The sequence below is a fragment of the Pholis gunnellus genome (assembly GCF_910591455.1).
Source record: "Pholis gunnellus genome assembly, chromosome: 9".
In the NCBI taxonomy this organism is placed as follows: domain Eukaryota; kingdom Metazoa; phylum Chordata; class Actinopteri; order Perciformes; family Pholidae; genus Pholis; species Pholis gunnellus.
In genome coordinates, this window is record NC_136535.1 from 8,848,523 (window position 1) to 8,875,823 (window position 27,301).

Here is a 27,301-nt window from a genome sequence, read left to right on the forward strand (position 1 = left end):
TCTTTCTTGAACCTGAACGCATCATTTAAATGGTCTTTTGTGCATTCTGTCTGGGCATCCCACCTCCTGCAGCACACACAGTTGCTTTTTTTTTGCAGCAAATACATGCAACAAGAAATATGATGGAGACTGAAGGCTGCACTGACTTCAGTTCTAACTGTAAAAAACAAAGGGATGATGGTTTAGCCAGCTATACAAACCAAAGCCTATCATTATCAAGATAAATAACTATGGTTTATAATGAGACAAAGGGTATGTAGTTAAACTGCAGATTACCAATTGTGTATAGCTGTAGGTTCCACAGAGGATGCGCAATAGCTGTTTCCTAAGTGATGTTAAGAATTGATTTGATCAACACAGCGTAGTTTTGTGAGAAAGAGGTAAAAAGGTGTCAGTTCGATCCACACAAATAAAACCATTTGATGAAATTGTACCATTTTTTAATATTCACTGCACATAATCCTACAAGGTGTGACCTTAATGTACAGCAGAGGTTGGCCATGGTAACAGGGTTTACACTACCCTCTGCTGGCAGGACAGGAAATCTTCTCCTTCAAATGAAATCCAACTTGTCAACTGAAGAATTAAACATTAGTGTGTTACAAAGGCATTTCGCTAAAAACTAAATACCAAAAAGGCGAATGAATTATAGATTTTTTTTTAGTCTCCTTCCATACACAAAAACTATGGTGAGGGAATAAGCTCAAAAATACAGACTTTGCCTTTGTTTTCCCTCCAACTACTAAGATTAGACTTCAGGATAAACTACACAACTTCAAATATACAAAAAGATAGCAAACAGCTACGAGCACATACAGTATTTACAGCAAAGAGTCTCTTCTCTGGTGAACTTGAAGGTGCATGGATCACATTCAGAACACCGTGTCCTGTTTTTCATTGTTCATGTGACAGTAAGAAAAGGTTGTGGTGGTAAAAAAAGAAAGTCCGAACACAAGTGTATGCACCCTCAGTTATTCACAGCAGTCCTTGTTGAACCAGATGTCTCGATACTTATCTGTCACAGTGATTCAGCCTCCTCTCCCCTCAGGTCCTTCATTCAGCCTACCTCTACCACCTCCCTCTCTGGAAGGGTGGGCACCCAAACCCTGCTCTCCCATTTCTGAAATGCCTCCCTTCTCTGTCGTGCATGCCGTCTGGTCCCATAGAAGGATGTCGATGAAAAGGAGGGCCACGAGGAGGAAAGGGCATATGCATTCTGAACCTATCTGGAGGAAACATGGGTCCTCCGGGCATCATTTGTGGGGGCATGTGTGGAGGTGAGAGGAATGGAGGTAGATGAGGGTTCGGCATGCCGGGAGGAGGCTGCATAGGTGGCATCCCCAGTCTGGGACCCTGCATGACTCCTGGGCCTGGCAGGTTCATCACCGGCGCTGCAGGAGACCCCAGCTGGTTGTCGGTGCCCAGATCTGAGGGTGTGCCTGTGTCTCCTTTGGAATCTTGGGTGGACTCCTCTGGATGTTTTACACTACCTGCTGCAAAGAAGATAAGATAGGATAAGGTCTTTTAATCCCCAGTTGGAGTTAAGTGTTAAGTGCACAAAAGAAAAAAAATGATCAGACAGCAAAAGTTTAAAGAAGTTACATCAAGCCGAGAACAGCGACAACGCTGCAGCATAGATCTGTTCATCTTATCAACTTCAAAGAGAAGTTACCTTTAATAAACATGAAAGCACTCACATCTCCCCTTTAGATGAGGATTGAAAAATCCACTTACCCGGTGCCAACTTTGTAGGGTCAAACTCCGTGGAGATGAAAGGAGCTCCTCCTGGAGGCATGGATGTAGGGGACCGCAGGATGGGGCCAGGAAAAGCAGGTGGACTTCCCATGGGTGCTGCCTGTTGAACCGAGGGCACCTGGAAGACAGAGCATCTTTTGATGAGTATTTGTATACAACATTTCTGACAATTTCTCCAGGAATTTTCTGTAGAGTCCTCAACATACTCAATGTTACCATATAAAAAATAATAATAATAAAAAAAAAGGACATACATCATGTCTAGTGACAAGCATTGTAAAAAAGGTACACAAGTGTGTAGAGGAGGAAGTCCACACATAAAAAAATGAGGGTCACACACTGGCAAGGAACAGTGACATTCATTTGAAGTGAACTGAAACAATCTGTGTTGTGAGGAACATGAAAGCACGCTGGGCAAACAGAACAAGGAGCAAATCTTCAGAAATTCAGCCCAGTTTTCAGCCAAGGATCGGGTTGGGGACCCGGGCCCCTCTGGCTGTGAAGTGACAGTGCTAGCCACTAGACCACGCGCAGCCCACACTGTGACATGACAATGCATTTTTCAGAGGCTGAAGGACCTCAATCCCATAATACAGAACAATGAAGTAATTGTACATGTCACTAAATGCATCAGTCCTTAATTACAAATGAACAACTTTCACCCAGTAAGAATAAGAAGCACCGTGTAGGCTTTTTTTCAGCCTAAGTGCGTGTATGTAGGCGTTATTATAGAAAGAGTTAATTAAATTACATTTCGAGGTGTGATATTAGACATCAAAATCAGCTGGAAAACCTCATACAAAATATGTGCAGGCCAAGTTGGCGAGGATTGTTGCATTTCTGGGAAAATATTGACACATTCTTGATCATAAAGCAGCACAGACTCTGTATTGTTCACTTGCGTGGAGGTATGGGGCCACACCTACAAAAGTATCCCGCTATCATCACGCATACTACATAAAGAGCCATAAGGATAATTTACAATGTTAAATATGAGGAACACATGCATTGAAATTCAGGGATTTGGTAGAATTTTAGACTGCACAAACAATGTACAAAGCAAGAAATAATTCACAGTCTGGCAAAATACAGTGAGAAGGGGGTAATAACGTAAGAGAATTCTATTTGAAACAACGTGTCTGCACCAATCTTAAAAGTATCTGCACATCAACGTGGGGAGATTTTGTGTAGACTGAATGAAGAAATCAATCTTCTTGCCTTTTTTTCTTCTTCACATGCTTGATTGGATTGTTGTTGATTATGTATGAGGAGAAGTGTATCGGTTAATTTTTGGGGTCGATGAAGGTGCGGTGAGTTTGTTTATGGGATTGATTATCAATATTGAAAAGGGGTAGGACTAGGTTATTTATTTATATTCATTGTGTTTTTCAAAGTTTAAAATAATGTTTATCTTATTCAATTAAAGACTATAGTAAAACTACCATTGACAAACGGGTTGTGGTTGCAGTTGTGTTTAAAAATGCTTTATCACAGCATCAAATACCATTTATATAGACTACGCACTTTATAAACACTACAACCACACAGTTATGAATAGAGGTTAACAAATTAACATCTGAGGAAGAACAGTGACCATATACGGGAGGGTGTTTGCCATTGTTGAGGCTAATTGTTACAGGAAAGAGTTGTAATCGGGGGAGCTGCTGGTGACTGCTGAGGGAGACGGAAAGGCTTTTAGGGGGTGTACGTCACCACCCCACCAATGCGGAACAATTCACTTATTTCCTGTAATACCACAAACAACCAACACGTTATTTTCAACTTCTTGTCCAAAGCATAAGATTAGATTTGACAGAGTTCTCCTTTAGTTTCAGAGTTAAACACAAAGGCACAATGGCTTTACTTTAATGTCATGGTCATGGTAAAGGTGGAGACATTGGCAAGAAGGTGTTTCAGTGCCTGAGAGGATACAGAGTTCACATACTGTTTAACTAACATGCACACGTAGAATAATTTGAACGAAGACAGACTGCACACATATGTTTTGAGATATCCTGGTGACTAACAAACAATGGACCAGCTCTATGGCTCTATGACAGAGGGAAGGCCTTCTCTGTGGTCAGTGTCACTGATATCACTTCACAGGCTACATTGCAAAGGCCTACCATTTACTTCCTTTTATCAATGACATAACTGTACTTGTTTATTTATACAAATGCTATTTTAAATTTAGAGAACTTAACTCGTACAGCTTTGATAAATGATGATTTGAATACAACGATCAAAAGTATTGTTAAATTATGATGCAATGCAGTCATTTTCCACCATGAGATGATTATTTCTGACAACGGTTTGAGCACATAAAAATAAGAAAAAGTATGGGTATATGAAATAGCATCAGACATGTATATAAATACATACTAGTATGGCTAGTTAACAGGGTTAAAGGCAAATAAAGTCAGAATTAGTTAGAATGACAAGTTATTAATGAAGTCACAGTGAAATCATATCAAACATTTCAAATGTGACCTAAATCAAGTTCTACTGTGGTGTATGTCATGCATTTATTGAACCAACTATTGTTAACACAAATTAATTTCTCTCCATGACCGCCTGATAAGACTCAAGGTGATCAACTTCCATGTTGAAAACATCAGGACAAATACACAAAATGATTCACGTGATCAACAGTTGTCGCATGTCTGCAAGTCAAACGAATCTGTCTTTAGATGGAAAGCGCATATTTCTGTTTCAACAAATCATAATCACATATAGTTGGATGAAATGATAAAAGCCATCTCTGCACAGATGAGCTGTAAATGAATAATACATCACGCATCAAATGCTTTTCACAATGCTATAGCTCTGGAAAGGTTTCCCCGTCAATGTCTTAAAATGTGTTGTTGACAGAACCGTTTCGACATTAACATTTAGAACCGTTTGTGATGTTTTGTAGTAATCCATTTAATTTAAAAAAATAAAATAAATGAAAAATAATCTGGTGACTGCAACTGTCCAAAGATCTATGATCCATTTTGAAATATTATTGCACCAAACTTTGACAGCCAACCAGGAATGTTTTATGCATGGAGGTACATAGATGTACACTAATCAAACTAATATTCTACCTGAAAAACTAAAAAGGTATTTCAATTTATAAAGTATAAATTCAAATAATTAAAGTGATTAAAAAACACATGTAGACAACTAGGACTGGAACCGAATTTGAAGGCACCACGTGTCCGATTAGAAACAACGTAGTTTTGCATCCTTCAAAGAAAAATAACTGTCTTGTTGCATCAGTTTTCACCAGGACTTGCGCAGCTGCTCTACAAACATGCATTCCATCGAAATAGGCAGTCGGACAATATACTTTGTATTTCGAGAGAGAATTTGGGGATTTCACAATTATTTCAATATTTTAGGCAATCAGAAGAACTGCAGGTAAAAGCGCTTCTGCATTGAACCCATAATTTAGAAGAGGTGGTTATCGCTTGACTCATCAACTCAGGTCAGTAAGTCAGCTAGTTCTGGTAGCTAAAGCTTTGCTATCGTAAAGGGTAAAAACTATTTTGTGAATGCAACAGTAAAAAGTACAAAAACTAGTGAGGCATTTTCAACAAATAGTTTTTATTTTTTGACTGTCCTCACTCAAGGTCTTACGATCTGTCATTTTAACGTTTCCATCTTTGCTGACACGGCTAATTGGTGCTGGGTAGTGGTGCAAATTTTTATCTGCCACAATGCCAATTTTTATACTGCCATTGAGGAGCACCATCGTTGGAAGCTTTAAAATCCTACACATAAGTGGCTTTAAAGTCCCAGTGAAACAAAAGTCAGAATGTCTTCAGCTTCTGTTACAGTTTCAAATGTTTGATGAATATTTGTGCATTCACAAAAAATAATGCAATCACATGAGACTATGGGTGACTAGCTAGTCACACCCGTCATAGAAAACCACACTTAAGCTTTTGTGGACCGTAGTAGCTAACAGAGCAGTTTTCATAAAGTTTGCCCGTTGATGTGTTTCCCCCTAACCAACAACGGGGCGCTATCATTTTGACAGGAGGGAAACACTCCCTGACGGGGGAAGAGACTTCGGCATAACACCGGCAGAGTTTTGCCAGAGGGTGGACAGGGTGCTCGGGCGTTGGCAGCATATAGGTGGGCTGGAACCCGTTCATCTGCATATTCTGCAGCAACAGAGCCAGTTGAAAATTGGCAATGTGTCCCTTTCATTCCTCCCTTGTCCTCCAGCATCTAACAGGTGAGGGAGGTGTGTGGAAACAGCAGTCACCTGTAGCTCCGTATAACTCGTATAGCTCACTAAACTCAAGCCCACTTTTTAGTGGTCCAATCAAATGCGAAGGATGTGATTTAAATTCACTTCACTGTTTTATTTGCAATAAATTACGACAGCCGGATGGATGTAAAACGGACCAAATTTAGTTTTTTTAGAATTGTTTTGTCTAATGGTATACATGGTATTTATACACACAGTTAACTACCTGCAGCAATTAAACTTAACACAAAGGAAACAAGACAAAAGATCAAATTAAAATAAATTTGCAACCAAAATAGTTCATGCTGTTTTACTACTACCAACATATAATTGAAATAGAGAAAATGCAGTTCATAGAATAAAGTCGCACAGCCTTGAGGAAGTCAGTACGGGGATAGCAACAGAGGGGTCTGCTCTTACCCTGGTGTTTCACTCCATCTGCAGAATATCGAGGACATCTGCGGCTCCATTTTTCCTGCAGGTTATTTACACTTGCACCACAAACCAGGCAGCTGGGCATTGGCTCTTTGATCAAGACTCTCAGCTCTGTTGGGTATCAACTGAATGCTTTCACTCGTCAGTATAATTCCTTTTTTTTCTCCTTTGTTTGTACCAGTTACTTAGAAGACATGTCAAAAGACGGTAATGAGGCAGCTCTACAATAACCTGGCCTATATATTGATATCTTAGATTATTCATGAGAAAACAAATGTCATGGAAAATTTAGGTCAATTTTATTATGAATGGGCCTCTCATTACCTTCCAACCGTTCCATACAAGAGAGGGAATTCCAACATTCAAAGATAATTTCCTTAACACTCACCTTCGTGAGGCCTCATGAGAGTCTAATTGAAGAATTTCCCTCTTTCCTTGAAATGTCACTTCACTTGAAAAAGACTGCTCAGTTTACATTATAATCCATGTTAATGACCGAGCTACCTGAACATATTCAGTGTAAGTGAGAATGCTCTAGAGGTCTGAGTCAGACCTGTGATTTCTACAACATGTAGAATATGGAGCTTTTTCAAGCATAAAAGGTAAAGAATTAGAGCAGCATGAGGGTTTTCAACACACCATTACATTCTGAATTTGTTATTCTCTTTTCTTCTCCCATCTCTTGCTCACAGTCAGAAGCGCTTTACTTCTGTTCTAAACAGGTTCAAGGATGTTACGAATGCAAAACCTTCATGTAAACCTACATCCAGAAGAACCTATTGTGTAATTACTACGTAAAAGCAAAAATCTATTGATAAGTTATTTGAAATGTTTTGATTTTTTCCTCTATATTTTTTTAACAAAACATTTTGAAATAGTCACATCCACCTAAACAAAACATGGGTTGAGAGAAGGTCTTGACGATATTTTAATATAATTTATCGTCTTTTAAGGGAATGATAATCAGTGTTTTACAAGTTCAATTTAATTTATTTTAACATTTATAACTGCCAAATGGAAAATCTATATTAGTTAGAAATGTTCTCAAACCAGGGATAGTTTACAGGGATGTTTTTTCTTTAAAATATTACCATGAAAAAACTAAAGTGTAGTTTATGCCGTTTCAGAATGCTACTTTACTGACTGCTGCATTTTGGAAGTTTATCATTTTGAATTGTATATGTCCTTAAAGAGCATAGTACATTACATGTTTTTAATGTTCTTAGAATTGTTGTATGTTGCTGACCAATGCTAATCTTTGCAGTATTGTTTGAAGGCCATTTATAGCTTTACTACTTTACAATTTTGTAATGAATATCTTTTTTCGTTTTTAAACAGTATAACAGTGATTCAAAAAAGCCTAAAATTGTTTTTAAAAGAAGTATGGAGGCCATGTAAACACAAGGGTTGTAATTATAAAATATGTTCCCTGTGTAAACTCCACATAAGCTATCTTTGCATTCTCTGTAGTTCATAAAGTCAAGTAAATCATTTTATCCTTGGCTTACAACTTTTACCTTGTCCACTTCATGCCGAGGGCTGGCAACCTTTTTTGTTGCATCCACTTTACTTCAATATGCCTGGTAACCTGTAGAAGCAATGGCTAATTGATGCACTGGAGAAATCCTGTAATGTGTGCTTATTCATCCATGAAAAATTGAGAAATACGCTTTCAACCATGGACTCAGGGATGCGAACATGCTGGGTCAAGATCTTTTTTAAACAATGTATGAAGTAGATATGATATATTTTGTTTTTCTGAACTCAGAATGCAACACTGAGCTCATAGAAATGGGCTCAGACATCAGAATGTATCATCATCAAACATTGCAAGAGAAATAGAGACAGGTTACAGAGTGATATTGCCATCTGCCAAGAGACTAGGCAACGCAGGAAGTTACGCACTGTATGCAAGATCAGAGATCATTAACTTGGCCATGCAATTAAGAGCAGATTTTTGGGAATAAACCAAGATTTTGTTACAAAGCTCAGTCCTACAAACTTATGTGGTGTAAAAAAGACAATTGTAAAACTGAACCACTGTAGGCATTTAAGGGGTATACTTCTGAGAAGACACCGTTTAGAATTCATGTAAATGAAGCATCCGAATAGATTGATTATTCAATTGAGATTAAAATTTGGAATTGGGGTAAAGACATGTTCGTTTTGTTGGTTTTTAAAGCTACTGTGGGTACGTTGCAAAAAGGGAAAAAACATGGCACGTGCCATGTCAACATCACTACGTTGAGCAATTTAGCATGAACAGCTCAATTCAACTCCATGTTCATGCCAGAATTTCTTCTATCTGGCACTACTTAGCCGTGTAACTGTTTCGTGCCATTTCTCTCCTCTCTGCTGCACTAACAGATGGCCGACAATGAAACTCCATCCTTTAAAGGGCAACATACACACTCGCCGCGTCACGTTCATCTAGGTGTCATTTGACACCCATACCACATACCAAACAGACAGAAGAGTCCGTCAAGTTTCCCATCCAGGGAGCAAATGTGGTGAAATTGCTGCTTTTTGGAGACTTGACAGGCACTGATGTTGGGGAGAAAGAGGACAGCAGCATGTCTTGACACTTGTATGTGTGCCCAGACACCATTTGTGTAAGGGATGACGTAGATACATACATAGAAAACAATGTGTGTTATGATGCACGTCATACGATGCAGGCTGAGCAAACGGCATCACTGGGCCAGACAAAGCTAAAGTTAACTGCTTTCAATGCGCAATTGGTTTGGACAGGATAATGTTTTAAGTAGCAACATAACTGAAAACCAAAGGGTTTACCTCAAATTTCATTACTATCCAAGTATCCAAACGTGCAGAAAAGTAATCCTGCAAGAAGTACAGGTTTGCTGTGATCCGCACAGGCAGAGCGCAGAGGTAGAAGATTATGCAAATATGAAGTAACTAACGGGTTGAAGAAGTATTATTTAAGTGGGTAGCCTGAGAGAAGCCATTTTTCAAAAGCCATGTCTTGAATCCAAATAAATCAAACGGGTGCATTCCTTTTCAAATCAAATTGTTGTGATAGGACTGAAATTTTAAAAAGTGGTACCGCTCAAGATTTAGAAAGATGACAAGTGTAGACTTCTGTAAAACCTAAGAGATGTAACTACAAATCATTGTCAAAAGAAAAAAAATATTTAAAAAAAAATCCACAGACATCAAGAGTGAAAGCATCTCATTCCCATTAAGTATCACTATTTGAAGGTGCTCTGATGAAATTCAGTTATATAAAGTAGCTGAGCAGACGTGGACTACAAATACAGTCGACATCGATTTCTCCAATTGTTTTCAAAACTAGTGCTGAATCAAGATGAATCTTTACCTTTTTGATGTTTTGCTTCCATGTCCATTCTATATTATATTAGTTATAAAATGGCTAGGTGGGTAAATATGACTGCACACTAGTGTCATGTTGCATTTCATTTGTGGAAACAATTTGGTGTAAAACGACATACGTGCATTATGGTACTATGAACTTTCCTTTTGCTTCACGTCTGGAACTCCACATATTCAAAGTAAAAGGGCTGTGTGAGTTTCACACTGCCAATGTGTTAAGACCCACAAATTAGTGTACTTTACCCAAGAAATCAAATTCAAGTCCCTTAGACTGCTACTCAATGAGGAGAAACATGAAGAGGTTTGCAGAAGTATCTCTGCTCACTAATCTAGCACTATGATGAAAGCACAACAGTAAGGAAGAACAACACAGATTAACTCATGCATCTTTTAGAGTTTCCAGGTCAAGTTAACCCCAAATGCAATGCATCTCTTTTGTGCAACATCATGATTGTGCAGGCAGACATTTGGACACAGACCCAGTCCCAGTGTCCCCCCTAAGAACTCAGACCCTGAACCCTCATGGACTTACTGACGTCACCTGATAAGTGGTTGAGTGTGAGAGGCTGTGAGGGCTTCAAATGGTGTAAATACAAATGGGACAGCACTTTGCTGCAACATATCACGTTACCATGAAAAAAAGATTTATAATTGTGGGTATTTTATACTCTGTACTCCCTGATTTAAACATCTTTCAGGCTCTTTCCTCACAAGATTAGCGGTAACTTCTAATAATCTATTTACTTGTTTTTGTCAAAACAGCTTCAATGACAAAATCAAATATTTGATTAATAAATAAATAGATATGTTTCTTTTGTTCCATCTTTAACCCTTAATGTTTCTGAGAACATTTAATATGACAGGCTGAACACACGTGAGCCTCCTCTTTGTTTACCTCTTTTTTACGTCTCCATGCGTCCACTGGTTACCCCGTGTTTAACGTCACATTGCAATGAATTGTGGGTAATTCCCTTGGGCAGAGTCTGCATCTAATGCTGACTTATGGAAAGTGTTCATAAAAGGGTTTAACATGTCTGCCAGAGAGCCCTCAAAAACACTCGATTTGAAAGTGGGACAGAACTAAAGCCTCACAGACTTTACTGGTGCGCGCCTCAAAGTCTGTGAGTCCGTCAGGGTGGATATTGGGCCACACATCCTGTTTGGTTTTATTAATTCCTGCATAAAAAAGCTAAGCCAATTCATTTCAAGTGCTGGTTTGACATTTTCTATACGACAGCTCCAGGAAATTGCTATAGTATACAAACTTATAATATTGTGTTCTGTTGTCTTGGTTACAAAGACAATTATAGAGTACTACATATTAAGACACAGCAGAAGGCCTGGGCAGTACTCATTTCTTCTTAATTTTATACTTCCTTGATACCATACGGTATTGAGCAAGTATAAACCTGACTATAAACAAGTCTCAAGAAACAGCTCAGTGCAGCTCAACTATTTTAATTATCTCCTGATCTTAATCTACTTTGATAACTTAACTAAACTAGAGCAAATGTATTTTACTGCTCTGTTACAGCGTGATATAATAGGGTTAGAGGTAAGCATGAAAAGTGGTTAAATCAGTTGTAAACGACCAAAGACAGGATTGTAAAATAAGGATAGCATACGCTCAAGCTCCATGTCCCGTAATAAGAAAAGCGTAGAGAACTGAAACCTGCTGTGTGTACTGGAGTACATCATGGACACCGGCTCATTTTGTTCCGGCAGTATTGCCCTTGCCACAAACATATCGAAACAAATTTAGAAAATCTCCTGTCCAGTTTTCAATAACCACCTTGTCGCAACGTTGTGCACAAGTTGCTAAGGATGCTGTCGGCTTACCTTGTCTCCCACTTGGTCACTTCCTCCCAATCAGGCCTTTTAAGTCCCACCAGCAGCCAATAGTCACACACTCTGGACCTGTAGACGTGAGCAACCTTTCTCTTCACAGAGAGGTGTGCAGTCTAGCATGACTGCTACGTATGGCAGCTTGCGGACAGTCCAGCTGGATCATGTTATCGAACCAATAGTTCAGCATGTGGTCATGAGGACTTTTATTTGCTGCTAATTAAAACAAGCTCAAGTCCACGAGTTTAGGATTCACACCTATTGCATCCAATACACATTTCATTTGTTCAACAAGAAGCTGATTCAATCTATTCAACCGTTACTGGTGGATCGTTTTTGTGAAAACTGAATATTATATACACAATTATTGATGATTTTGCCAAACTCAGACAGTCTGTATAATAGAGCTCAGACAGTGAAAACAGAAAGGATCACATAAATGCTTCCCTCTACACATACCACAGTAATTAAAGTTTTTTGTAATTCCCACTTTATTTGAATACGTTATACTGCACAGTACAAGGTTACTGAGTGAAGATGCAAATATTTTGCAAAGAAAGAGAAACGAATATATAAGCATTGCTGGATTTAATGCCTATGAGCAGAGGAGCTTATCTGAATGGTAATAAAGTGGATCAAAAACTCGTCTCGTTATTTGGTGACTCTGAAACCGCCCTTATGCTGATTCACATGTCGACAACCCCTCTTATAGAGTAAATAATCATTCATTTAGGACAGAAACAGGAAAATTCCTCTTTTCATCAACATTTTAATTCAGCACTCCAAAACACCCATAATAATCATATCCCCTTCTGTTGCACACACCATGACTCAGAAGGTTTCATAAAAGCAATAAATTGTAATGTGTAATCAGTTATGAGTTGTCTTCTTTAAAAAGCTTTCACACGACGAGCGTTAATCTCAGTCTTCAACACCAAGTCAAGACTACATAATGAAGAACTGAGTCCTCGTTTAGAAAGTTGAGTTCCTCAAAACTACAAAAGGTGATTATTTTTAGCGTTTACATTTCAGTTTTTTACGTGTATGTATCTGCTATCGGTTGAATCTATCTAATTTATATTAGACCATCTACAAAGATATAGATTTTTTTACATTTTGTTTTGGTAATATACAAAGCTAGTTATTTCTATATCTAAATGTGCTCAAGAACATAAATAAAAATGCATAGTTTAAATGACCAGGTACATTTGTATATCACCACGCCAAACAAAACATCAGGAAAAGCCAAACCTGTTTTGCCAATGTTAGGGCCCGACCAGACACTGCTGTAAGCCGCACTTTTTCCAGGTTGCAAAAAAAATAGAAATGCTTAATGTATCTTTTTTTACTGTTGCAACCATTGATTCACCGCTCCTTAACCTCTGCCTTCCTCCTCTGACAACCCAGGGTAATAAGGATGTTAGCTAACAGCTAGTAATTTGCTTAACGTTGAACCTCAACATTAGAAAGATGTTGAGGCTACACTGACCCTTCGCTAACGGACAGAAGACAATGAAATTAGGGAACAACACTGTTCCTGTAAAGCCAGGTGGGTCTTTATTCACTGTAACAACCACCGAAAACATTCAGTATACCTTCAGTATACCGTCAGCAGCTAGCATGGCATAGTGCTAATATTCCTAGTCCTAGTTAATGATGTGCTAACGTACTTTGCTAATGTTAAGGCCACAGTTCTTTATGTAGAAACGTCCTCTCCTTCCAACCTCTCTGGGTGATGAATATCACTATAACACGTGCCCCAGGCACAATGTTTAACCATTACGAGCTCGAAATCTACAAAACCAGCCTGAAAATGAATCTGAAACGATTGCATGAAGAAAGGTGGTCCTTGGACATTTTTTAACAAATCAGAAGTGTCATTCCTATTTGTCCAACAGCTTGTTACCCCAAAAACAAACGAAGGCCCATTGCTCTGAAAAAACAAACTCTCTTCTCTCTCATAAATTTATCGTTGTTATAACGTGGACGATTTTATCGTGAACATTTCATTTTGATTATGAATTTTATGGCCCAGCCCTATGTGCAATCACCTAAGCCGAAGGAATTTTATACAAGAGCATATGCATCTTGCGGCAAACTGAATGTTATTATTCCATTTTTAACCTCTATTTCGGCTAAAATGGTGAGCACCTCTGTTAGTTTAACCATTAGTTAATTTCAGCAACAACATAGCAGAGGCATCAGTAATATTAGGATGATTACTTATGGCCTAGTATAGGCTGAGCACTAATTTACAGTATAACAGTGATTTCACTGAACTAGGCATCACATATCCCAGTACAGAATTTGAATATACATTCGCAGACAATTAGGACAAGGTACTTCCCCTGTCCAATGGTACAAGTCCTACTGAAATCTTTCTGAAGCTAAGTCCACCTTAGAAAGGTATCGTGTGTGCACCTTGATTTGCAGAGTATTTCTCACTGAATTGGGATAGTCTTCCAACACAGTAATTCTAAAATTGTACTATATGATACTATCACAATATTTCTGATTTGGTTAGATGCTTTTGTCGTTCATTCTGCAGTAACGATGAGATGATGAGATGATGGTTCAGATAAGCTCCACTACTCATGTGCGACAAAAATGTATTTTCCTTACAGCCTCCACAGTGAAAATTGTGAAGTAAGCCTCCAAAACAAAGGCTATAAAACCAATCAAATTGAAGTGCTTGTAATATCAAAAAGAAGGTGTTTAAAGACTGTATTAGCATTACCTGAATGTGAGCAGGGACAGTTCCTTCTGCAGGTACATTTTCCAGCGCTCCATTTACAGATGCCTGCTTACCGAGGTCCTTGCCATTATTCCACTCTGAACACAATGGAAAACACAATGACAGGGTTAGGAAAACTGTGTCTAACAGCCTGCAGAAGGTGAATCTTGGCTATGCTAAAAGGAATATGTAAGCATTTACCTGGATTTAGTGTATCTGCGTCCAGCATACCCCCTTCCCGATAGCTCTCCAACTCCTCAATTTTGACTTTGCTCCAGGGGATGTAGGTAACTCCCCGCTCCACGTCCCAGAACTTTTTGTGCGTTGATTTTATACCTTTGTTCAAAGCCCAAGCAATCTAGGAAAAAAATGGGATTAGCTATGATCAAGTTAACAATCACAACTAAAAAGTTACAGAACAAATATTACACTGGAAATAGAAGCAATATGTGATAATTTACCTTAACGGGTTTCTGATTGACTTTGTATGACCCTTTACCGAGTTTGTTCAGGGCTGTATTGGCATCTTGTCTGTGGACCATAACAATATAGGCACAACCCCTCGGAGGAATCATCTGGGCATAGAGAAGGAAAAAGGTAAAAGTGCAAATACTTGATAACATTTTGGAAGATTACAAGTATCTTTGAGAAGAATAGTCCAAACTTACATTGATGGAATCAATCATGCCAAACTCTTCCAAAAGGGACATCACGTCGGACTGCTGTGTTTTCTTGTCCAGTTGTCCAACCCAAAGTGTAGTGCTGCAAACTAAAAGCAAAATACGGTTAGTAGCTGCTTGGAACGTTCAAGAGATTTTAGTTGTGTTTAATAACTGGTTTGGATTATTACTGCTGTTCATAAAGATGTCCATATACCCTCTTTCATGAACAGCAGTAATAATCCAAACCAGTTATTTTCTATAATGGAAAAACAAAATGAAATAACTGCAATGCTGGTGCATCAACAATGTTTGTCATCGCTGCCTAAACGAGACATCCAAACATTTGATGGAGATCCTCTGCAGTATCATGCAAACCTTTGAGCAAATAATTGAGGGAAGGACTGACTATGCTGAAGATTGCTTGCACTTCCTGGAACAGTACACAAGGGGACAACCAAAGGAGCTAGTCAGAAGCTGTCAACACATGACTGATGGCACTGGATATGCAAAGGCTAAAACTTTACTGCACACTTTGGAAACGAGTTTATGATAGCATCTGCCTATTTGGACAAGGTCTCTTCATGGCAAACAATTATGTCAGAGGACGGAAAGGCTTTACAGGCATACGGTCTGTTTTTGCGAGGATGTTGCAACGCCATGGAGGAGGTTCACAGTCTGTGCGAATTAAACATACCTGCTAATATGCTCACTGTGATAAGAAGATTGCCCTACAAGCTCACGGACAAATGGCGAACATTGGCATGTGACATCCAGGAAAGGCATAGCCGAAGAGCTATGTTTGTTGATTTTGTGGGTTTTATTGAGCGTCAAGTAAAGATTCTAACAGATCCTGTATTTGGAAACATACAAGATGTACCAAAGTTACTGGTGGCGCACAAAGAAGACAACAGAGCAAAACCTTCACCACTCTCAAGGGCTAAAGGAAGTAGCTTTGCCACTACAGTTGAAGGAAAGACCATCCTGGAAAACACAGTGGTAGATGGACACTCATCTGAAAGAACTTGTCTGTACTGTAAAGGTGGACACATGCTGGAGTTGTGCGCTCTATTTGAGAAGAGGGCACATAGTGAGAAGATCGATTTCCTGAAAACTAATGTTTGTTTTGGCTGCTTGTGTACTGGGCACATCAGCAAGGGCTGCAGGAAACGTCTGTCTTGCGAAACATGTGGTTTAAGACACCCTAGTATGCTTCACATCCATCCTGAGGAAAGAGGAGCATGTTCGGAGAAAGGCAAGAGCAAATTCGAGTGTACAGTGGACAGTTCTTTGGTTGCAGTTCAAACCAGTGGTCTCACTGGGGCCGGTGAACAGAACCGCAAGCTAGCTATCGTACCAGTAAAGATCAAATCTACGAAATGTCAAAGGACAGTGGAAACCTATGCCTTCTTACACCAAGGAAGTTCAGCATCCTTCAGCACAATGGGTTTGATGGATAAACTGAATCTCTCTGGGAGAAAAACAAAGATTCTTTTGCGCACCATGGGCCAAGAGAAAATTGTGGACAGTTGTATCGTGTCAGACTTGGAAGTAGCTGGATTGGATAGTGGGTCCTACTGCAAAATGCCAGACATCTTTACTCAACATAGAATGCCCGTGAGCAGGAGCAACATCCCACGACAGCAACACCTGCATGAATGGCCTCATTTGAAACAAATCGATCTGCCCGAGATAGATGCAGATGTGGAGCTCTTGATAGGCATGAATGTGCCCAGAGCTTTGGAACCACTCAAAGTCATCCGGAGTGTGGACAAAGGGCCATATGCCATCAAGACAATGCTTGGTTGGACAGTGAACGGACCACTTGGTGGAGAATGCTGTGATGGAGCTGTGAGTCATCCGGGGGTGACAATCAACAGGATTTCTGCTGTAACTCTCGATGAATTCTGGAAACAGCAATTCAAAGGCGACTTCCCTGAATGCAGTCAAGATGAACAGACGAGGCCGTCGAGGGAGGACTGCAAGTTCTCAGAAATGGCCAACAAGACTGTGAAACTTGCAGACTGCCACTACAGCATTGCTTTACCTCTAAAGAACAGGGAGATGAGCGTGCCTAACAACTGTAAGATCTCAGAACAGTGTGCCCTTAACCTGAAGAGGCGGCGAATGTGTCATTCCACAAAGAATACATCACCTTCATGAACGACCTCATATCCAGTGGATATACAGAGAGCGTCCCAGCCTCAGTTCTGGAACGCAGTGACGGAAAAGCTTGGTACATTCCACACCACGGGATATACCAAGAGTGATGGTAAAGATCACGCTCAACGCTAGGCTAAGTGCTAGAAACCTCTGGCCTAGAGAAGAAAGAAGACCTTTTTGTTGTTCGCTTTTTCCATGGACTATGTATATCCTACATTTGAAATGTGTATCCTCCTGCACATGTAATGCATTTGTAATTATTACTACATAGAATGTAATAATTAGGGACCGGAATGTAGGAGCCAGGTATGGCCTTTGTCATTTCGTATGACACAGGCCATAACAAGTGACCAAAAAAGTGACCTTTTTTTGGTCACTTCCGGTACACTTCCGGTAATTGAGTCACATGGTGTTGGGGAAAGCAATATCAGCTGTTCAGTGGTTTAGTTGCAGGATTGGAAGGAGAGGGGGTGAGAGAGGGAGCCTTATTTTTTGTTGACCGCTACTTCACGATATTATGCACCATTGTCATTGTTTGACATATGAATGCATTCCAGAATCAACGTTTGTTGTTTACAAATGAACACGCAAAACTCAACCACTGGATCAGGAAATCAATTATAGCCAGCGCGTCCGCAAGTCTAATCTCCCTTACTTAGCCTCTCGGTGACTATCTGAAAGTTGCTGTTAGTCACCTACACTATCTTTTTAATTGTGAATGCTCGATACTAATTTTGTTATAATTTTACTGCTGAGTTGGCTCAGCAAGAGTAATTGTAAATGTTACAACTCAAGACTCCCTACGCAACCTGAGGGCATGAAATAGTTGACAAACCAGATAATGGTACGCAGTTCTGCTGGGAAATAAGAAAGCTTGACAATTCTGGTTGACCCTTAAGCAACCAATTGTCCTGTATTTTAGAAGAAAAATAAAAACCTGTGCCTAAATGAATGAGTCTCCTGCTGCTTTTTCATTAAAGCACTTGATCAAAATGAAATTGTGTGGAATAAAACTAAAACAATTAACCAATCACAAAGGATCATAACAAGACAACAGAACAGCTACTGAGATCGTGGAACCAAAACCAAAGACAATGGCAATGTCATCAATACTTGAAATAAAAAAATTGGTGTCCCGCTGTCTCAGGGACAGAAAAACAACTACTGATCATGGACTATTTAATCAGAATTAAGGTTAGTGGTGGGTCAGAAGCTTTGTCAAACACACACACCGCCATACCACTAATCAGTTACCGCATCAAGCACTAAAACAAACAAATCTTTGAAGAATGTGTACGTATACTATCAACCCCCCTTTTCAAACGAGCATAGAATAAATCAACCAAATGTATGTTGTCCAAACTATGGATAATTATGACGTATTTTATCAATTAAGTTGTACAGATAAAAACTTTGTAGATATAAGAACAGAGAGTTTGAATTGAAACACAGCAAAGTATCCTCAACAATGGTTTGTATGAAAAAAAAAGTTACTCCTCGTTTTAGGCGCGTTTCCCAAGGAAAGCCTGCAACAAGTATCATTTTCTGCTTAGTAAAAGTGTTTAAGGGCAAATTTAAACCAGATTTCTTTTTAGTTTAGAGGGTATGATTAAAATGTTGTTTCATATTTATTCTCATTATTATCTACCCAAGATCTTCCTCGTTGCCAGTGTTTGGGTACATTTTGTAAAAATAAATGTAATCAAATCTGTAGACACCTTACGCGTGTCTACATTGACAACAATGGATTTGAAGGTGCAAAAAACTTTGCTTATGAACGGACCCGTACAGATGTAACACGCACACGGTTCTTGTACTTAAACATAGAAATACATAAACATATAGGCTAAACTAATTCATTCTTCTTCCAGATGCACAAGGAAATAAAGTCCATTATTAAAAAATATATTGTTGTAGTTTCAAACTGTTACAATTATCCCATATGAAATCAGAGTGGCTCCTATCTGTGGGGTGAGATTGATATTGTTGCGATATCACCTAGTAGTACTTGCAGTAGTTTTAAGTACTGCAGTGTTCATAAATGACATTCACAGATTTGTTTCTGTTGTAGAACTTACCACTGAGTGTTTGGCTCTTAATGGTGGGAAGACCTTTCTGTCTGCGGTCTCTGTCCTTCTCTCTTTCATTCCTGTCCTGAGAACCAGAGCGAGATCTCCAGCGCTGTTCTCTAGAGCGAGAATCAGAGCGCCGATGCCTCGACCTTCTTGAGCGGGACGAAGAACGTGATCTTCTTCTCCTGGGAGATCTGAAACACAAAATATTGAACCACCTGAAATGTGTTGTCACCAACAAATTAAATTCATGGGAGGAAAGTTATCCCTTTCACTATTGGCGGAGTAGAAAATATCAACATGAACACAAAGGGAGTCCACGACAGCAGCTGAGAGTGTCATAGCAACAACCTCTGGATCTGAAAAAGTAAGTGCCACACACTGCAGTTCTCTGAATGGCCACTTGAGGGAGTCAATCCCCATAGAGCCCCACAGTAAAAAGGAGACTGCAGGACAGCGCCATTCAACTCTTATTCTAAGTTTTTATGTAGTGACAGAACAGAGGACCCTGGCACGAAAAAATTTGGAGGCTGAGCTTTATGGTGAATAATGCAGAAATTGAAGGAACGGACAGGATTGCATTTCACTGGAGTTGTACCGTGTACGATTTCATTTGACAGGTAAATTGATTGAACAAGTATGTGCTCAATTTATTTTGGGGTGAGTGAAATTCTAGTACGCCTATTTTTTGCCAGACAAAATTAGCATCCCAATTAATATCATATTGTTAATGTGCTAACCAAGCTAGCGCTATTGTTAGCAGCTAACTTACATTTGTTATGCCAACAGAACCTGCCTCCCATCTCCACACTCTAGTCCAAATATAGTCCCTTCTGGTTCCGAAAAACAAGATGGGAACAGCTGGAGCCACCCACTTTGAGCTTGTTTGTACAATCTATGGTGGCAGTGCTTGCTCTGCACTAACTGCTCCATGCTTTCTGATGTGCAATATATTCATCAGGATGCAATCACTATTTCTGCAGATTATCAAATAATTAACAGTAGATACAGAAATAGGCTTTGGCAAGTGTTACAGAACTGTATTTGATGATGAACATCTCAGTGAAATCCACAACATTACACAGTAATGGTGAGAAGCAGCCCCTTACCTTGAACCAGATCTGGATTTGGATCGCCTGCCGTAGCCTCTGTGTCTGCCCTCCCGCCTCATAGTCGAGTCTTCTCTTGAATTTCCCTATTAGACAATGATGACATGACAATTATAATGAACAGAGGATTCCAAGTACCAGTTTAAAAAGTTGAACAGACACTTCCCTGCCAGTTGAGGCAGCCATGTCAATGTCTTGTTTCAACTCTACTAATGAGAAAAACTAACTTATGGGAAAAAGTTGACATTCAAATGCAAATGCAGTGAAACTTGAGCTCAGCTAAACTGGGGTTGAAGATTTACCTGCGATTGTGAATAAGCCTCATTTATGGAACCGTATCCATCTAGCATCATATGATGATCACCATGACTTCCTCCACCGTGCTGAGGGATGACAAATAGACAGGAGATAGTTAAAAAACAGAAACCACATGGTCCATTGACCACAGAACATTTTACTGAAGCTTGCAGCTCCACACATTTGAGCCTTTCCATAAGCAAAACATGAATATTTGAAAACATTCATTATCATAACAGTCATTTTGGCTTGCCTCCACATATCAAAAGAGCAACAGCATTTGCTTCAAACAATTTGTGGACAGCATGCTGGTGTTATACCAGAGAGTTGCTATATTTGAGATGTAGTTGAGTATCTATATAATGCAGTTATAATTAGATACCTCTATACTCCCGCTCTGTCCCATCATATGTGGATGAACATTCTCCGCGTTGGGCATCTGACCAGGAAACTGGTTAAACACATTTTCAGGAATGCCTCTGTCATGACAAAATATACACAGATATTAAGTTTGGATATTACAAACCTATAAAGACAACAAAATACATTAAACTACAATTACCACCTCGCAATTGTATGTATTTTCATGTAGCAGTTTACACCGATGTTTGTCCATAAAGTCATCACTTAAATCAAATTAGACCTAAACAGTTAGAATTGTAGGCCTTTTTAACTGCAGATATTTTATAGCAAGAAAATCACATATGTGAATTATTTAGAAGAATAATATGATCTGTATTCATTTAGGGATTCCAGTGTTGGTGTTGTGCTTGCTTGCTCAGTGGTATGGCTTACTAGAACATATTAAGTAAAGAATACTGTTCTTAGTTTCAGCTGTGCTTTTTGTGCTGTGAAGTCAATATCTGCAGTGAAACGGTCCTATTAACACTAACTATTTGTGGTTATATTGCTGCTGCAGAAACATTTGATTTTATTAGCTACTTTCTCCAAAGCCGTTACCCCAAGTGCACATACTTTTGTCTGACTTTTATTTTATACTAATGATAAAAGTGTTGTATTTCTCTCCTTACTAACAATGGGAATTTCAAGCAAAAAAACTCATCACTGGGAACTATTTTATCATTCGGAATCTTGCCAAACACGTTTCAACTAGTGCCTGGTAGTAACCTTACTATCAAGCGGTGCCTGCAACACTAAAAACAAGATAACATTTTTTTTAAGCCAAAACAATAGTCTCAAAATATTTTTTTAATTATCTAATGACTATTTGAAAATCATGACCCATCCCTACTCTTTATTGACTGAAAACTTTTTACTTACTTAAAGAATCTACCTATATTTTATAATAAAACTCACTATCTTTATACATTTTAAAAGGCAACCAGAACCTACAACAATCAGTAAAGGATTTGTTTTCTTATTAACATGCGTGACTTCGTACTGTCTCTGAGTTCAACTGCACACTGGCAATCTTTACGAATACACCAGTAGTGTCAGTGTCAAGGATGACAAAGATGGCATAATCATCCTGCTGGGGACTGAGGCAGCATTCTGCCCAATGTCACCTCTAGTAAATAAAAAAAAAAGATTGATAAAAAAAAGGAACACTTCAAACACTTCTGTACTACACTGTAGGAACACTGAACAAATACATAAAGACAACAGATAACAATAGGCTATAATACTGGAAAAAAACATCTCTCATGCTACGACTTGTGCATTAGGAGGAGTGTTGAGCCAATTGACCTGTCACCAAATCCCGCCCCTCAAACGCAGACTGGCCAATCATAGTGTAGCATCAACCAGCTCTGACCATAAACCCGCTACATGTTAAACAATCCGGTCGTGCATGTCGTCTCTCAACTTAATCTCCAGTCTTGAATCTCAAATATGCCAATCGGACTGTAAACAATGAGCAGAGCACAGAAAAACAAGTATTGACCAGGAGATCTCTCAGCTACACTGGGACGCCAGAAATATAGCCCATTGCCCCCAGAGGCCTATTCCTCTAATAGCTGGTTGAACAGACAAGTGAATGTATACTTAATAGCTGCATTGATTACAAACAAGGCATTTTTTTTCACAGGTAAAATGCCTGCTGTGGTGTGATAAATGAAACATGCTTCAAAGAATCAATCTAAAGATGTATGCCGTGCTGTTTATACAAAACATAAACAACAAATGCATCAGCATAAATACAGTGTATGAAACTCACTGTGACTGGGCACTGCCTTCTTTAGTTGTTACTTCCTCAGGTTCATCATCGTAATCAAATCGGTCAAGGAGTTTCTGAGGAAATATATATTATACGATTAGGTAAATGATGTAAATGATCCCAGCAGCTTATGTTGAGACACTGAGCGATGCTGTTACCTCGGCTAAAGAGCTTCTCTTTTCTGTGTGTGCACTGTACGGGTTGAGCTGGGACACGGGCTTCTGGGGTTGGTTTGGTATGTTGTTTGCCAGCGTGGCTGCCAGGGACTTATCTGCCTGCTGGAAATTCTGGAGCATCCTATGCAGCTAGAGGAGAGAGAGGGTCATTTAAAATGTGAACTATTCGTTACCTGCCATGACACAGAACAGATAGAGGACTTACACCAAAGCATTGCTTACCTCCTGACCATGGGGCGATTGAAACAGCTGTGCCACAGCAGCTAAGGCGTCAGGAGTGGGCAGCTGGGGCACAGCAGCCACAATTGAGGCACTAGTGACAGGAAGCTGTGTCTCTGGTTGTGGGTCAGCAGGGACTGTTCAGATACAAGAGATAAATTGGCTTCTTTGTATGAAGGTCATCAAATTACAACCTCACTTTAACATCAGGTAACACTCGATTACATTGTTACAAACATTGCCCAACGTATTTAGATTTATTTCTCTACCTTCCAGTTCAGGGGCGGGTACAATGGCTCCGTTGGACATATCCATCAGAGGCTGAATGATGCCCATGTCAAACACACCATTCTTCTGCCACAGGTTCAGGACACGGAGAATTTTGCACTGATAAAGAAAGAAAAAAATAACAATCCCACCCTTGCAAAATGTCGTCTTATAATTAATTGCAATGACAGAAAATACCAAAAGGATTAACAAAATAAAGTACCTTATCATCCTCTGGGCATCGGTAAAGGTTTTGGAAAGTATCTGTGAAGTTCTTCAAGAATCTGGGCGCAAATACATCTTTGTCAACACCGAACTGATGCCGTGACTGTCGAACAATGGAATCCACCACATACAAACCAGGGACTTTCAATTCTGGCTTGCACTATTGGGAAAAAAACAAAAACAAGAAAATGTAGTACTATCGTCTCATGACAAAATGCATGTGTACAATGCATTGTGAACTCATATCATGTACTCACTAAGGCTCTGTAGTACATACCTTCTTGATGAACTTTTCAACAATCTGGACAACATGTTTGTAAAGCTGAAGAAAGAAAAAACATCAGTCACGGCATACTAGGAAACACTTTAATCAGGAAAGATATAACCATAGGGGTAAGGAACAGCAATGAAAGATTGTGTTGATAAAGTTTCCATTTAATACAGGATTTCTGTAATAAGTCAGCTGAACTTTCAACGGTTTTTCAGCCGTTACCTGATGCAGTTAAAGTAGAAAAAATACAAAAATGTCAAATGCAAAAATACTCTCACAGTATTCTATTAGAGCATCTCCACCCGTGTGTTGAAGACATGTTCACTAAAATACAAATAAATGTACCCATCTCCCCAAATCCCATCTATGGTTTGTCACTAGTCAGCAGAACTCCTGGAGCAGCACTTATTAGTTATTGCTCGTGCACCGACTACCCAGTATGTGGCTAGTGAGGAAACCCTGTGGGTAGCCACATCTCAGTCTTCTAGGACAAATGTTATCATTCAAAATCCACACGGCCAGAGGTGAGCTATTAATGTGAAAATTATAAATACGTTATTCCTAGAGGTAATGCTCATCAATCTACAGTGAAAGTGTTTGATTTTTGCACGATGAAAAATTGCAATAATTAAGACAAATTATGAAAATTATAATTCTGTTATTTACTGAATAGAAAAGGCGAAGTGGATCAAAATGCTTTCGGTATGACAGTGTTTTCATTGTAAAACAACAAAACATCAAGAAGATCATCATCACTAGCCACTCTTTGCTTTGACAATTACACTGATACAGTATTCACTTTACCTTGATAGCTTTGATGGCCGACTTTGTGACAGACATCATCTTTGCACGGGATATTGGAGGCTTCATGTCGATCATGGAGAACAACTGATTGATTAAAAGAAATAATTATACCAGTTACATAACAAATATATATAATAATAACATTGAAATAGGCATAGACACCACTAAACTACAGTAACAGTCATTTCCAACTAACCAATAATAGAAGATTCAGTAACAGCACAATATAATTAAAATATGTGGCTTAAACAAGATTTTTTCACTGCAACGTTCGCTCTATATTTCCTGCTAAAGCCCCGTATTTGTATTCATAAAGCTACATATACAAACACTTCCTGACATGGGTAAATACAGACTGCCCCAATTCTCACACGACCTTTATTTTTGCAACATGTCTTCTGTGCAGACAGAATAACGAGAGGATCTCTGTTATTTTACTTAGCTTATAAACAGTTAACACGTAACAACCATATTCAAGCATCTGTGATTGAGGGGATCTGTCTGAGCATCACTCATTGACAATGTTTTTTGTTTACATCAGGCTAACTAACACTCAATTTCTACGAGAATGCATAAGACCAGTTACAAAGGATTGGTCATTGGTGTTGGTACCCGAGACCAGTAGTGGGGCCAAACACGTGTTTACGCATGTGCACAACACGTTTAGAAAGCAGCTTATATAAACTACATGCATTGTGTCCAACCAACAACGACACACACACACACACAGTAAAGATACAGCAAGACAAAACTACAGTTCAGAGTCCTCGGGTGGCAATAATACAATAACACGTATTGATAATCTTAAACTATTAGTCACTGCGGGACTAATAAAGGATTACTTTATCTTAAACGTAACATTGAACTTCCTCAAAAGAAGCACCATTAGTTAGAGGGTAGCATTCCTTCCGTTATTGACATCCTAATGTTCTAACACGGACAGCGCTCACAATTAGTTTAACAGGAGTGGGATGTAAAGCGAACGGTCCAGAAGCTGTTGTTATCCCTGACGTTACTATTGATACTGTATCAAGGTCTCAGTGGTGTAAAATAAGTCAAATTCGCTGGAAACTGGAATCACAGGCCTTGCGAGATTAACGTACAGGCGTTGATCTCGATTTAAGCTAGTGGCTAACAAACCAAGTCATGTTTACGTTTAAATCGAGCTTGTTCAGGGGAGCTGATATCCCAGCCAAAATGAATCTCTTTGATTGATTAAGTTGGATAGATTTGCAATTAGCTCAGCTATCAAACAAATCATCTAGCGCTGATCAAAATGGCATTAGTTACGGGTAACGTTAGCCTTCGGGTTTAGCGTTAGCTCTCTGGGTGAAACACGAGCATACTTTACCTCCATGTTGAACGCGTTCACTGCTTCCATACTGGTTTGTTGTGTTGAACACCGGTGGACGAACACGTATATTTCGTTACTCTACCAAAGCATAGTATTGTGTAGTTACATAACGTTATGTAACATAATCAGCCACGTTGAATTACTCTATTTTGATTCGAGTGTGTGGTGGTCACATAGCCCTGCTATGCTAGCAATGGCTGCTAGCTTCGTGGTTCCGCCCCAGCGTGCGCGTGTCAGCGTCTGTCACGGTGTAATGCTGCCTTCACGGTTATTGGAAAATGGTGAGTCCTCTAACACGGAAATTAGTTTAGCTTTTTTTTTTTTTACTTCTGGTTCCCTTGTCTCGAAGTCAATGGGTGTTTTTAATGGGGTTTTGATTAAATGCCTGAAATAAGGTCTGTGGTAAACACAAGCGTGATATATTTTAGAATGTTGTTATACAATATAAAATATATCAGTAAAGATCACACACATGAACTTTGAAGTTTTAAGTGTCTTAAAGAAGGTTGTTGCTAACAAGTACACAACACTACAAAACGTCATCACGCCTACTAGTCCGTGTTTACAGTCTCGTTGTGTAGGCTACTCGTGCTCATGCGACCATCGTGTAGTTCGTTTTAAGTCTAAGGTGTGTTCACGTTAGCTTTATTAGTGTGTGTATGTAAAATATATATATATATTTTTTTTAAATATATATATATATATATATATATATATATATATATATTTAAAAAATATATATATATATATATACAAAATACTGTTTACATTTTAGGAATCAAATAACTTACTTTAAAAAATATATATATATTTTTTTTTTAATATATAAAAATATATTTATTTTAGGAATCAAATAACTTACTTAAATATGTTGTTACATTTGAGGATTAATTACCATAGACTTTATATAAGATTACATGTGAATGTTCAAAACACATATTCCTCAAATATACTTAAACCTATATACCCAGATTACCGAGGAGTATTTGAAAGCAGCATTTCTGCGTGCTAGCTAGCCCCATAGTTCGTGCCTCCTCCTGGATTTAGATTGCAAACTTTCTCTCTCCATGTATCCATGTTTTCTTGATGCAGCTGATTCAAAACTGCACGTGTGTAGCTGTGATCCCATGGTTTCATTTGGAC

General features: G+C 39.0%; 1 protein-coding gene across 1 annotated transcript; it reads right to left on the minus strand.

The window, feature by feature from the left end:
• Positions 1–429: 429 nt before the first annotated feature.
• LOC306700939 (SR-related and CTD-associated factor 4-like) lies at positions 430–26,383 on the minus strand. The gene is made up of 18 exons (XM_079166095.1): positions 26,156–26,383; positions 24,805–24,888; positions 24,007–24,051; positions 23,728–23,889; positions 23,507–23,624; positions 23,241–23,374; positions 23,001–23,147; positions 22,843–22,916; positions 21,049–21,145; positions 20,672–20,752; positions 20,370–20,455; positions 19,267–19,454; positions 15,035–15,135; positions 14,828–14,941; positions 14,568–14,724; positions 14,370–14,464; positions 1,735–1,873; positions 430–1,493 (listed from the first exon to the last, which is right to left on the minus strand). Exons 1-18 carry the CDS (start codon positions 26,183–26,185, stop codon positions 1,069–1,071), a joined length of 2,277 nt encoding a protein of 758 aa, XP_079022221.1. The 5' UTR covers positions 26,186–26,383; the 3' UTR covers positions 430–1,068.
• Between the last annotated feature and the right edge of the window lie 918 nt (positions 26,384–27,301).